The 12,730-nt window shown below is 42.7% G+C and overlaps 1 protein-coding gene across 2 annotated transcripts in view; it reads left to right on the top strand.

Moving 5' to 3' along the window:
- BTK (Bruton tyrosine kinase) overlaps positions 1-12,730 on the top strand; it is an 80,119-nt gene that overhangs the window by 20,536 nt on the left and 46,853 nt on the right. For both annotated transcript variants that reach the window (XM_075260039.1, XM_075260040.1), the window contains exons 2-3: positions 4,683-4,781; positions 9,591-9,656. In XM_075260039.1, the coding sequence (XP_075116140.1) occupies positions 4,683-4,781; positions 9,591-9,656 (165 nt within the window). The remainder of the gene's footprint in view (positions 1-4,682; positions 4,782-9,590; positions 9,657-12,730) is intronic.

The following is a 12,730-nucleotide window of genomic DNA, read 5'->3' on the forward strand; positions in this document are numbered from 1 at the left end:
TAGCGCAGTTTTCTTCACATCCATCGGTCATTCTTCTGCATCTGTTGTCCCCCAAGGGGTTTCTGGATGGAATCACTGCTGCTGTAAATCTCCCTTGTATTGTATACACTTGATCCATTTGAGTGTATTTTCTGTGGTTGCTCGGTATTATTTTCTTGTCAACGTTAATGCCCCCTTCCCCCCTGGCCAAACTACCGCCACTAAGGGGCCTAGTGTCACCAGGAGGGAAAAGTGGAGGTGCATGTTGCGTGAGTACCTGGCCAACCACAGGCCTGTCCTCTCCGATCCCTCTACGCCTTACACGTATTGGGTGTAGAAGTTGGACCTGTGGCCCTTGGGGTGAGTGGAGGCTTCCCCCAGCTGAGGTTTGGGTGAGTTTGGGAGGGGTTGCAAGTAGGCCCTCCAGTTAGCCTTTTTGGTGGCATAGAGTGTACACAATGAACCCAACTGTCACTTGCTGAGCCACTCTTCTACTTGTAACTTCATGATAGAACCTGCGTGTCTATGCTTTTTTTTCAGTTCTACTTAAACTTGAAATGCAGGTGCACAAATCTATGCCCCATTCTTTTGCATTAGGCCACAAGCAGAGATTTTTGTCTTGTGCCCCTCTGTGCCAAATCAGCCCTACCACCCCCAGTAGGCATTCTTTCACCCCTTTTTTCACTTGTGACTTGCCAAAGAAGCATTTACAGTGTCAGCCCCATTCTGTTGATTCAGCAGAGGTATATACTGTATACCAGCGCTATGGAATTTCAGCCCTAAAAAGTGGTATTGAGAACTTTCTGCAGGATGAGCCTATAAGCTGATGGTGTTTATAGACTCATCGAGCAGTGTAGCTGTTTTCAGACTCTTTCCTGCCTAGCAAAAGCTAAAATTTCTCTGACCCTCAGCACGATGTCTCTCCCTATCTATCTCAACTGCAAAAGACAAACATGGCTGCCACTATTCTTATAGATCTGAGGTCACCTGATTCCGCCAGCCAATGACTTTTTCCTTATTTTTTTTCGATGCCTACGTTTTCCTCTTTCCTGTCCCACCTCCCGTGTACAGTTAATGGTGCAAATTGGCATACAAATTTTTTACTGCGTTTGCCGCGTGGTATTCGAGTGGAATCGAATATGTCGAATACCTTAAAATTCTATCGAATATCTGTCAGTATTCGCTCATCTCTATTCAGTACGATTTCAGGGATACCAAATTGATATGGTTTGATTTACATTTTAACCCCTTAACAAAAATCCAAAACTGTTAAAAATGTTTTTTTTTTTTTTTACTAAAAGTCGCCATATTCTGATACCTGTATCTTTTTTATACTTGTGTGCATAGGGTGTTTTTTTGTTTTTTTTTTGCTGGACCAGGTGTACTTTTTAGTTATATCATTTTGGGGAATTGATATTGCTTTGACCAGTGAAAAAACGGCTGTTTGGCACTTTTGACTTCTTTTCCTGCTACAGCATTTACCGTACGGGAAAAATATTTTTATATATTTGCAGAGCGGGCATTTTCAGACACAGGGTTCACTAATGTGTATGTGTTTCTCAGTACTGAAGTACTCTTATATGTGTTCCAGGAAAATGGGGGTGATTTGAACTTTTAATATATATATTTAGTTTTGTTTTTTAATTTATTTTTTTTTGCATTTGTTAGACCCCCTAGGGGTCTTGAACCCCAGGGGATCTGATCACTAATGCAATACCTTACAATACTAATGCATTGCAAAATACTGGGGCTTCTATTGCAGTCTACATAGAGTAGCCCACAATTGAAAGTACTGTATGACAGGTCTAGGAGCCGTCACAAGGCTCTGCTGTCATAGCGCCGGCCCCGGAACTTACTCCGGGTGCCAGCAATCACTGGGAAAATGACAGCACCCATGAGCACCCACGGCAATCACTGGGAAATGGCACCTCGGTCAGCTTTGACCGAGGCACCAGAGGGGTTGTCCCATCTCAAGCTATATTTACTGCTAGTTTATGTGGATTTAAGACTTTTCCTAAATACATTACTTTATAAAAATTGCTTTGTTTGGTTACTATCTGAGATTATTCACTTTGTTTACATTCAGTTTTCATAACCACGAACCTGGGGATGGTCTTATCTCTCGCCCAGAACAAGTGACGTAGCTCCCTGCTCTCAGGAGAGGAGGGGGAGCTGAGTGCTTGGGAGCTTGTATTTCTGAGGTGTTTATCTCCCTCTTCCAGTTATCAGTCTGCTAATTGCATTTTGCTGATAAGGGCTGAGTAAGGGAGTCTGTTACCTCTGTATGTAAACATAGACCTAAAACAGAGTTAATTGCAAGCTGACTCATGGTCCTGTAGCATCTAAATTTGGGATTCTCATCACCTATCAAATCCAGCTCTGCAACATCAGCTTCATATTGTGTATCTTCCAGTGATACTGTGCTAATTTATTTACAACCATCCCTCATTACTGAATGCAAACATGTACTACTATGAAGAGAGATAGAGCTGGCTTTGTCTGGGAGACAGCAAGTGAAACCCCACCCAACAAGTCACTGAGAAAACCAGGAAGTGAACAGAGCATACAGCCTGATAGTTGGTGAGCGGGCGAGTTGGGAATACCCCTTTAATGCCCACAATCGGTACTGGCACCAATTGCAGTTATTAGCGCCGGGTGTCTGCTGTTTTTTTATATGCCCGGTTCCCGAGCGGCCGCCATATTTAAACACCCGGCATCCGCCGTACTAGTACGGCAGATGTCAGGAAGGGGTTAAGAGACTAACAAGTGCTGTGCTACTTCCCTTCAGAGCCCTGCTGCATGTCAAAACAGCAGTTTACAACTTTTGTACCTGGGAGAACACACTTAAAGTTTTAGGCGTGTGTCTTTCTGTTGACACAAAGTTGGCATAACATATTGGACACTGACAGATTAGGTCCACAATCACTGGAGAGCTGACTTTTCACAGTGCCACAAGTTGGGCATGCCATTTCGGGTACTGAAATAGAAGATGTCTGGGAACATTTCAATTTTTATTTTGCACCACCCATCCTGCACATTTTTTTTTTGAAAAACATCTCGAGTAAAAGTTTTGGAAGGGGCTCCACAGTAATTGTAATGGACCTCTCAATGGCCATTGTTTACCACTGAAGGAGCAGAAATTCTTCACTGTCTTATGTGACTTTCTGCCAAGAACCAGTGACTGGATCTCAAGCACATCACATGCGGGTGATCTAATAGATTTTATAATAGATCAACCAGAGTATAATAGTTTCATTTCTGGTTCTATTCAAACAAGTTTGGACCAAAAGAAACCAGAGGATCATTTTATTCAAACACAGGATGAAATAAATCTTCAGAGGTCCACCCATTTACAAAAAACCAACTTTATGCCTACGAGAGGATAACTTGTGGATAAAGGATAAACGTGATGATAAACGGGAAAGGCGTAACTGCCAGACCTAAATTAAATAATGAACAAAGTCCTGAAATGGAAGAATAAACATTAAAACAAGAAAATAAGAGGGGGGCAAACATACAGAAACAAAAGGGGGAGAAAGGGAGGAAAGGAAGAGGGAGAAAGATCTAGGATCAGAGACAATTCAATGCACAGTGAGCGTCCCAGGGGGACCAAACAGGGTGAAAGGCATCCAAAGTGTTATTGAGGCTAGCAGTCAAGTATTCGAGATTCCTCACGTCCTTAATACGGGCCAAGAGCTCAATACCCAAGGGAGGGTTTACACTCCTCCAATGCTTGGCAATGAGAGTCTTCGCAACCGTACAGAGATGAAGGAACAGTCGGGAAGTCTTGTTGCCTAGGTGTCTGGGAGGGAGATTCATTATATACGTAAGGGGATCTAAAGGGACCCCTTGCAAAAAGAGGGAATCTGTCAAGGCTTTGACCTCCCACCAAAAACCCAGGACAAGAGGACAAGTCCAAAAGATATGATATAAGGTACCCACTGCGGCCCTACAGCGCCAACACTCCGAGGGAAGTGCAGGGTTCAAAGCATGAAGGAGAGCCGGAGGGTGGTACCAATGCATCAGGAGTTTGTACTGCGTCTCCCTGAAGGTTATGCACTGCGAGGATTTCTGAGCACGAGACCAAACAATCTGCCACTGTCCCGGGGAGATAGCCATGTAACGTTGCCTAATAGGAGAACCCACAGCCTAAGAGGAAGGAAGCTGGTACACGGAGGAGATGAGGCCTCTAGTAGAAGTGCCTGCACGGCAAATCCTTTCAAAGGCCGTGAGGAGGGAGACTCTGGAGAAACCATGGAGGGAGCGGACAAAATGGGCCACTTGTGAGTAGGGAAACCATTCATTCTGAGGGAGGCCCGAGTTAGCCACTAAATAATCAAAGGACCTGAGCTCCGACAACATGGATCTCATCTTAAAGGCTAAAACTTCAATAGTTAAAGCAAACAAGAATGGAGACAACCTTGAGGAGTGCCCCGAGATATAGAAAACAGAGGAGACAAAACAATAGCCTCAAGTTAGGATGGTGCAAACATGGGCTGCTCGTTCTCAACCCTAGACAGTCTTTGACCAGTCTTTTCACATCCACTGTAGGTAGATTGGATATGCATGTTGGCATCTGTTACCTTAACAGGAGGACATGCAGCTACCATACTGTGTGTACAGTATATGCCATAAATCTACATGAAGGGGTTATGCTTTTAATGTTACAGCTTAAAGCAAATTCTTATTTGTTTTATTAACAGCGTCGAGGAAGTAAGAAGGGGTCAGTAGATCTAGAGAAGGTCATGTGTGTGGAGTGTGTAGAGCCGGAAGAAAACCCACCTCCTGAAAGACAGATACCGGTAAGGCCATTATATTAAAATCATTTTGCACTTTGTTTTTATAGATTTATTTTCCCAAAATTGAAATATCCACAGATGCAAATGTTCTTATTGAAACAGTTAGGCTGAGGTCCCACATTGTACAAGCTTTTTTTTGTTGCAGAATTTGCTGCAGTTTTTTGAGCAAAAGCCAAGAATGGCTACGAAAGGAATGGAAAATATAGGGAATTCTCATAATTCTGCCTTCTGCTCAATTCACTCCTGGCTTTGGCTCAAAAAAAACGCAACAAAATCTGTAACAAAAAAAGCTGCGTTTCCGCAACATGGGGCTTTAGCCTTATAAAGTAAGAGTCAGGTTCATCAAACATAGATGCCACTAGTCTGGTAGGAAAAAAAAAATACAAAACCCAAGTTTGCAAGAAATGAAATGCCACTTATGGCAAAAATGCTGCTTTTACACTGTTCTAGTCACTTGCAGAAAGGCGACATTTTGAAGGTGTGCCGCTGTAGGATGCCCCCGATTAATTCTAAATCCTGTGCATCATAAAAAAAAAAAAAAAAAAAAAAAAGCTGTTCTGTAGAAAAGATTGAGGTAGGCTGGGGCCCCACGGGCCGGAAACACCGCGATTTGCCCGCAGCAGAGACACTGCAGGAAAAATAGCAGCGTTATTCAGTATCTGCAAAGTGGATGGGATTCAAACAAATCAAAAAGCCGTTGCCGCTTTGCAAATCGCAGCATGTCAATTATATCTACGGAAACAGCGGCGGCTTTCCCGTAGATATGATGTTAAGAGAAAGTCCGCAGAGGAAAACTCTGAACTTTCTCTTAAAAGCGCTGCGGAAAGAACCTCAATGTGATCACGCAGTGGTTCTTCCCGTAGCACTTTATCACTGCGTTTACGTGGGGACTTAGCCGTAAATAGTAAAATACCAGAGCTCTGGCATGTCAACCACTTCAGAATAATTCCATTTCCCCAGGTTTAGGCCGGACACATTCAGGCATTTTTCATACATATGGTTTCAAGAGCTGTAACATTTTGTTTGGTTTAATGAAATATTTTTGTGCCTTTATAGGTGATAGAAAGGGCTTTATTTATTTTTATATGTATTTTTCTTAATATTTAATATACAGGGAAACATGTCTGTTTTTCACAGTGTTGGTAAAGGTTTTATTAAAGGGATTCTATCATTAGAATCCCGTTTTAAGCTAAGCCCATGTCGGAATAGCTTTAAGAAAGGCTATTTTTCTCCTACCTTTAGATGTCTTCTCCACGCCTCCATTCCTTAGATATCCCTTTTTTTGTCCATATGCTAATTCGTTTTCTGGCAGCACTGGGGGCAGTCCCCAGCGCTCAAACAGCACTGGGGGCATCTCCTCTGCTGTGAGAAAACTATCCAGTGCCACCTTCTTGTTCACTGCCTCCACTTCTTTGCTGTTCGGCCACAGGAAAATGGCCAACTGCGCATGTACGTTGGCCATTTTCCTGTGGCCTCTCCCATTTGGGCACAGTAAAATGGTGACGGATATGCGCAGTCGGTGCTTTTTGAAGAGGACGTGATGGGACAGGACAAGGGAGAAGAGGCAGTGACTGTGAACAAGAAGTAGGCGGCACTGGATAGTTTTCTCGCAGCACAGGGGACACCCCAGTGCTGTTTGAGTGCTGGGGACTGCTCCCAATGCTGCCAGAAAGCTAATTCGCATGTGGACATCTAAAGAACAGCTACATGAAGACATCTAAAGGTAGGGGAAGAATAGTCTTAAGGCTATTCTGACGTGGGTTTAGCTTAAAACTGGATTTTAATGATAGAATCCCTTTAAGTAAGTTTTTCCTGTCTGATATGCTAATTTTTATGTAGGTAACACATGTTGAGAGCCTATGGTGCAGTTGTGGTAGTAAAGTTAAAAATATTTCTATTTTTTAATTAATTCATTCATTTTTTTTATGCTATACATAAGCTCATAATAGACCTTTTGGGGATATTTTAATTTAAAAAAATATTTTTTTTCTTTTTGCTGATTTCCCTTGATACATTAGCCCAGTAAGAGGAGGAATGCAACCTCCTGAGCTACACCGCACAGCTGATCTTGTCCCTTTATAATCTAGTGTCCCATACATTCTCCCGCCCTTGGCGCATCATGGCAGCTCCTATAACTGTGTCCCCAGCACTCACTGTGTATATACAATGATCTGGAAGTCAGGGATTGAAACTACCTGTGTCTTCAATCTGGTATATCCGGCTGTTACAACTGGCTCCTTGCTTTTGCAGCTGCACTTAGGTACAGTGTTGGCCAAAAGTATTGGCACCCCTGCAATTCTGTCAGATAATACTCAGTTTCTTCCAGAAAATGATTGCAAGCACAAACTCTTTGGTATTAATATCTTCATTTATTTTGCTTGCAATGAAAAAAACAAAAAACAAAAGAGAATGAAAAAAAAACAGTCAAATCATTGATCATTTTACACAAAACTCCAAAAATGGGCCGGACAAAAGTATTGGCCCCCTCAGCCTAATACTTGGTAACACAACCTTTAGACAAAATAACTACAAACAACCGCTTCCGGTAACCATCAATGATTTTCTTACAAGGCTCTGCTGGAATTTTAGACCATTCTTCTTTGGCAAACTGCTCCAGGTCCCCCCTGAGATGTGAAGGGGGCCTTCTCCAAACTGCCATCAAGAGATCTCTCCCCCACAGGTGTTCTATGGGATTCAGGTCTGGACTCATTGCTGGCCACTTTAGAAGTCTCCAGTGCTTTCTCTCAAACCATTTTCTAGTGCTGACCTGAAGTGTGTTTTGGGTCATTGTCCTTCCTGGAAGACCCATGACCTCTGAGGGAGACCCAGCTTTCTCACACTGGGCCCTACATTATGCTGAACAATGTGTTGGTAGTCTTCAGACTTCATAATGAAAATGAGTATTATCTGACAGAATTGCAGGGGTGCCATTACTTTTGGCCAACACTGTATGTACATGCAGATTTAAGAGCGGATTGTCCGAACATATATAGTCAATGGCCTGTCCAGGACAGTTTAACATGAAATTCAGCTTTGTGCTCCTGTGGATTCTATCATGCTTTTTCTCCTAGGGCCTCACCAGGAACATGCCCAGGCATTGTAGGGAGGTCATACAGGCACATGGAGACCAAGCACATACTGAGCCTAATATTGATATGTTTTAAGGACATTACATCACAGTTGGATCAGCCTGTAGTGGGTTTTTCCACTTTAATTTTGGGGGTGACTCCCAATCCAGTCCTCCATTGGTTAGTAAATTTGATTTCCGTTGATTTTTGTGTGATTTTGTCGTCCTCACATTCAACTTTGTACAGAACAAAGTATTCAATGAGAATATTTCATTCATTCAGATCTAGGAGGTGTTTGAGTGTTCCCTTTATTTTTTTGAGCAGTGTATGGAAAATGCCAGTGTTTTCGAAGTTCTAGTTGATATTCTCCGATTTTCACAAATGTGAGAATTTTCAAAATTGGAGCTTTTCTGTTGCAGATTTTTTTCTGTAATGTGTGGATGGGATTAACCAGGTATTGTAAAATGCAGCATTTTTTTGCATGCTGTTATAATGTGGGGCTCTTGCCTTAGGGTGGAAAAGCTCAGATTTTTTAATGAAAGTGATTTTCAGGATGAGATATTTTATAAGTTGCACATAAGTTTTGTAATAAGTTAGAGATTAGAGATGAGCGAACACTGTTCGGATCAGCCGATCCGAACAGCACGCACCCATAGAAATGAATGGAAGCACCTGTGACACTGACTTTGCCGGCGGCCGGCGTCACAGGTGCTTCCATTCATTTCTATGGATGTGCTGTTCGGATCGGCTGATCCGACCAGTGTTCGCTCATCTCTATTAGAGACCATTTAAATGTTAAAATGCATAAAAGCATGCAGTGTCAGTGCAATGTATGGTTATACTATATACTGCTTACCATCCGTTTTTTTTCCCATAGACTTACATGTCACTTCACTTTGACTTAACTTAGACCGTGTTTGCTTTAGAGAGCTAGAATTTGGATAGATAGTTTTCTAGGAGCGCTACAAGTGTTATACACTAGTTTACACATATTAAAATGGGTTAAAACATAATGTTGGACCTGAGCCACCCAAAGGAAACAAATAATGAGAGCTTCACCCATTTCTACTTTTTAGTTCTGTTCACATCTGTGTTCGGGCCATTCTGTACACCTATCCACGTGAAATATGCAGAGAGAAAAGTCCTGCAAGTAGCACTTCTCTCTGCATTTTTCGTGCGGAAACCACACGAACCCCATTATAGTCTACGGGTTCTGGGGTTTTTCTTAGGTAACCGCTTTTTTAATGCGTACAGGTTTCCGTTCAGGATGGATCCCCAAATAGACTTTGCGAACGCAGATGTGAACCAGGTCTTATATTCTGCCCCTGTGTGTTGCTGTTGTGATGAGTGTTTTAGGGGTTCAATCTGGAATCTAGTCTTGTTAATGGCTGACTGGTTTGCAGTATGTGGTAGTTTATGGTGTCTGGGGTATGCATTCATTTACAGCTGACTGAATGAGGCATGCTGAAAAGTAAATGCAGTTGTGCACTTGAAGTTGTCTAGGCAATTTTTTTTTTTTTAATTTTAAATATGCTGTGGAAGGTGTAAAAGAAAAAAAAAAAAAAAAAAAAGAAAAAAAAATCATACTTGACTGTCCCCATAGCTCCGGTATATGGAAACTTTTATAATTGGGGATATGCTTTATTTTCACTTCAAGGCCAAATCTAAATTATAAAGAGATTGTAACATTGTAGTTTTATCTTAACATACTGTAACTAAGAATCTTGTTTTCTTGTTCTATCAGACAAAAGAGGAATTTGCAGATACTGAACAGATTAGTATTATTGAGCGATTCCCATATCCATTCCAGGTAAGAGTCTGCAACATACTTAGTCACATTACCATAGATATATAATATGCTTACACATCCACATACCCTTGTACATGTAATGTACATAGAAATAGTCAATACTTTATATGTAGTGTATATGAGAAGAGGTAAGAAGAAACTGAAGTCGCTTGGAATCTACTCTATGGCCAATGTTGTAGGCGAGTATTCTGGTCAGTGTTTTGCATAAATATTTTTAGGCACAACCAGGATTGTATCATAGAGAAGTATAATGCAATGGTTTGCACCTCTCCATGTCTTGGACTCACCCTTGGTTTTAGCTTCCAAATACTAAAGCAAAATACTGACCAGGACAATGCTCAAAGCTGACTTATTGAACAAGATCCTTCTTCTCATATGTATTATCATGGTCTCTATAAGATCATTTCAAAAGCCAAACATGTTAAATTTATTACACTATACAAGGACCAATACGGGATTATACTTTGTTAGAACACATCAGATAGATGACCGGTTCCCTGGCTATCTAAACAGTATTTCTTCAGTGGCGTAACTAACGCCGCAGCAGCAGAGGCAGCTGCCACAGGGCCCGGGACATTAGGGGCCCGGCGACAGCCGCTACCACTGCGTTTTTTTTTGTTTTTTTTTTTAATAGGCCGTTACCCGCTGGAGTTACTCCAGCCGGTATCGGGCCCTATATACTTACCGATCCTGACAGGGGCCGGGATCGGTAAGTGACAGCACGGGCCCCACAAGCACTATTATACTTGGGGGTCTTTTCGGACCCTCAAGTATAACGATCGGAGGCCGGGAAGAGGTAAGATAAAAAAAAAAACAAAAAAAAAAAAAAAAAAAACCTGTTACCGCTCCAAGCAGACTTCAGCCTACTTGCGTGATGTCATATGACCCGCGACGCAGGGCCCCGGTCACATGACGTCCCCGAAGATGGCCGACAGCGACGGAGAATGCAGGGGAGTCAGGAGATAGGTAAGTAACAGTAGTTTGTTGTTTGTATCCCTCTGGGTCTCCGATTATTATACTCTGACCCCAGAGTATAATAATTGTTCATGGGTGTCCACAATAAGACATACAATGCAATTCTTCTTATTAATAAAATCTATTGGACCTGTGAGCGCCGTCCTGCCCTTTTCCTCCACAATAAGACATAATACTGTGTACTGGGGCCACTATGGGGACATAATACTGTGTGCAGTTGCCAATATGCCAGTATGGGATATTATAGTGTGCGCAGAAATGCACGGGAGGAGGGGGGGGTGACGTATCATGCCGTTCCGCCCCGGCCTCCAAGGCGCAAGGACTCCGGCCTCCACCTCAGCCACCCGGCCGCAGCCGCTGGCCCACCCGGCCTTTGCCGCAGGCGGAACCCGCGATCGCCTTCTTAACTATACTGTCCGCTCTCACAAACCCAGAGAGAGGACTGGGCCTTATAGGATAATACGAGAAGAGCCTTCTAAAGTTTTAAAGTTTTATTAACCCAAGATGGTCGATACTAGGTCAACCAGAAATATATATAAAGATATACCCTGGCGGTCACAAGCTTATATGGTTACAGAGAAGGTATGTTACAGTGCAGTGAGATAAAACAGATTAATAGATTAAAAGATTAGAAACAGAAACAGTCCTTAGGCACCCAGCGATTCCGCAGCCAACGCATGGTACCCACAAGGCAGGAGATACAGTCCATTAAAGTCTCTGGTGGGGGCACCGCAGCACCCCTCCATAGCATATAGCAATAAAGAGAGTTTTTCCATACCGATGTAAAAAGTCCATAGTCCATAAATCCATGATCAGATTGGGAGTTACATCATATTCCTCATAATTCCATAAGTCCATTAGCGTTAAAGTAGTACATGGCTCTCTTTCAAAGTCCCTCAGCCACATGGCTTTCTTTGTCTCTCAGCACATGGCCTCTTTGCCCCGCCCTTCCCCCCCAGAAAGGGGGGAGGGGGCCATACACAGAGCCAACTTGCTCACATGTGTCCAGATGAGAAGAACAAGAACAAGAACAACTAGCTCCGCCCCAGGTCAATCTTATATTGACCCTGGGCTCCACCCTGAAATGACATCATCAGGGCTTTCGGACCACCCTCTATCTTGGCAATCAAATAACTATAAATGGTCATAATTCCTCATCACATGATCATACGGTCAAACAAGTGGTATGTCTTTGCTCACAGCAAGTTCCCCAGCACATTGACACCAAATATGATAACTCAATACCCTTTGAGTAACGAGAACTAGGCCTGGGCTCTTCCCAGGCCCGTAGGCTTAAAGTTTTTGGGTTGAAAACGTGCGTCTCACTACTACGCACCAGAAGATATAATTGTCATAATGGTAACATCTTTCCCTGGCGCAATATCATCATAAAACCATAACTGTTTGAAGTTATCTACCACCCCAGCCTGACTCCGCAGAGTCTAAAATGCAGGCTGCTAAGGCTTCCTGCTACCCAGGGCAACCCCTGCCGGGATAATGAGATTAACATAGATATGCTAAAGTCCTTGGCCTAGGAGAGGCTTTGATCCAAGCAACTTCCAGCAGGTAATTAGACTCAGCCATTTGTCATCAGTCTTCGCACTCTGCTAAGGTAACGACATCACTTAGCCAGAGGGTGCATTGGCATGGCAAATGGCAATTACATACCAGATAGGCCCCCCAGATATCTAATTGAGGGTCAGGTCTATACACTGATACAATACATAGATAGTTATAAATATAGCTGAGAATCATGATTGAGGGCCGGTTCATCACAGGGGGTATCAGTTGGTTGAGGTCTTCAGCGTCAGCTGGGGAGGGGGGCGGCCCATGACAAAAGTTCGCCATGGGGTCCCGCCATTCCTAGTTACGCCACTGTATATCTCTATACTCCGTATACTCTATTCTGACCAATATGAATTGTTATCTCTATCTTGAAGAGAATTAGACTCTACTAGAGATTTCCTCTTCACATTACATTATGTGCCATTTGCTATAATTTATGGTGAGTGATAACGCTTTAAGGATTATCATTTTTCTCTCCAACACATTCTGAAAGCTTTTTTTTTTACTTTGGTATACCTGTATGTGGGCCTTTT

The sequence above is a fragment of the Leptodactylus fuscus genome, chromosome 11 (genome assembly GCF_031893055.1).
Source record: "Leptodactylus fuscus isolate aLepFus1 chromosome 11, aLepFus1.hap2, whole genome shotgun sequence".
Classification (NCBI taxonomy): domain Eukaryota; kingdom Metazoa; phylum Chordata; class Amphibia; order Anura; family Leptodactylidae; genus Leptodactylus; species Leptodactylus fuscus.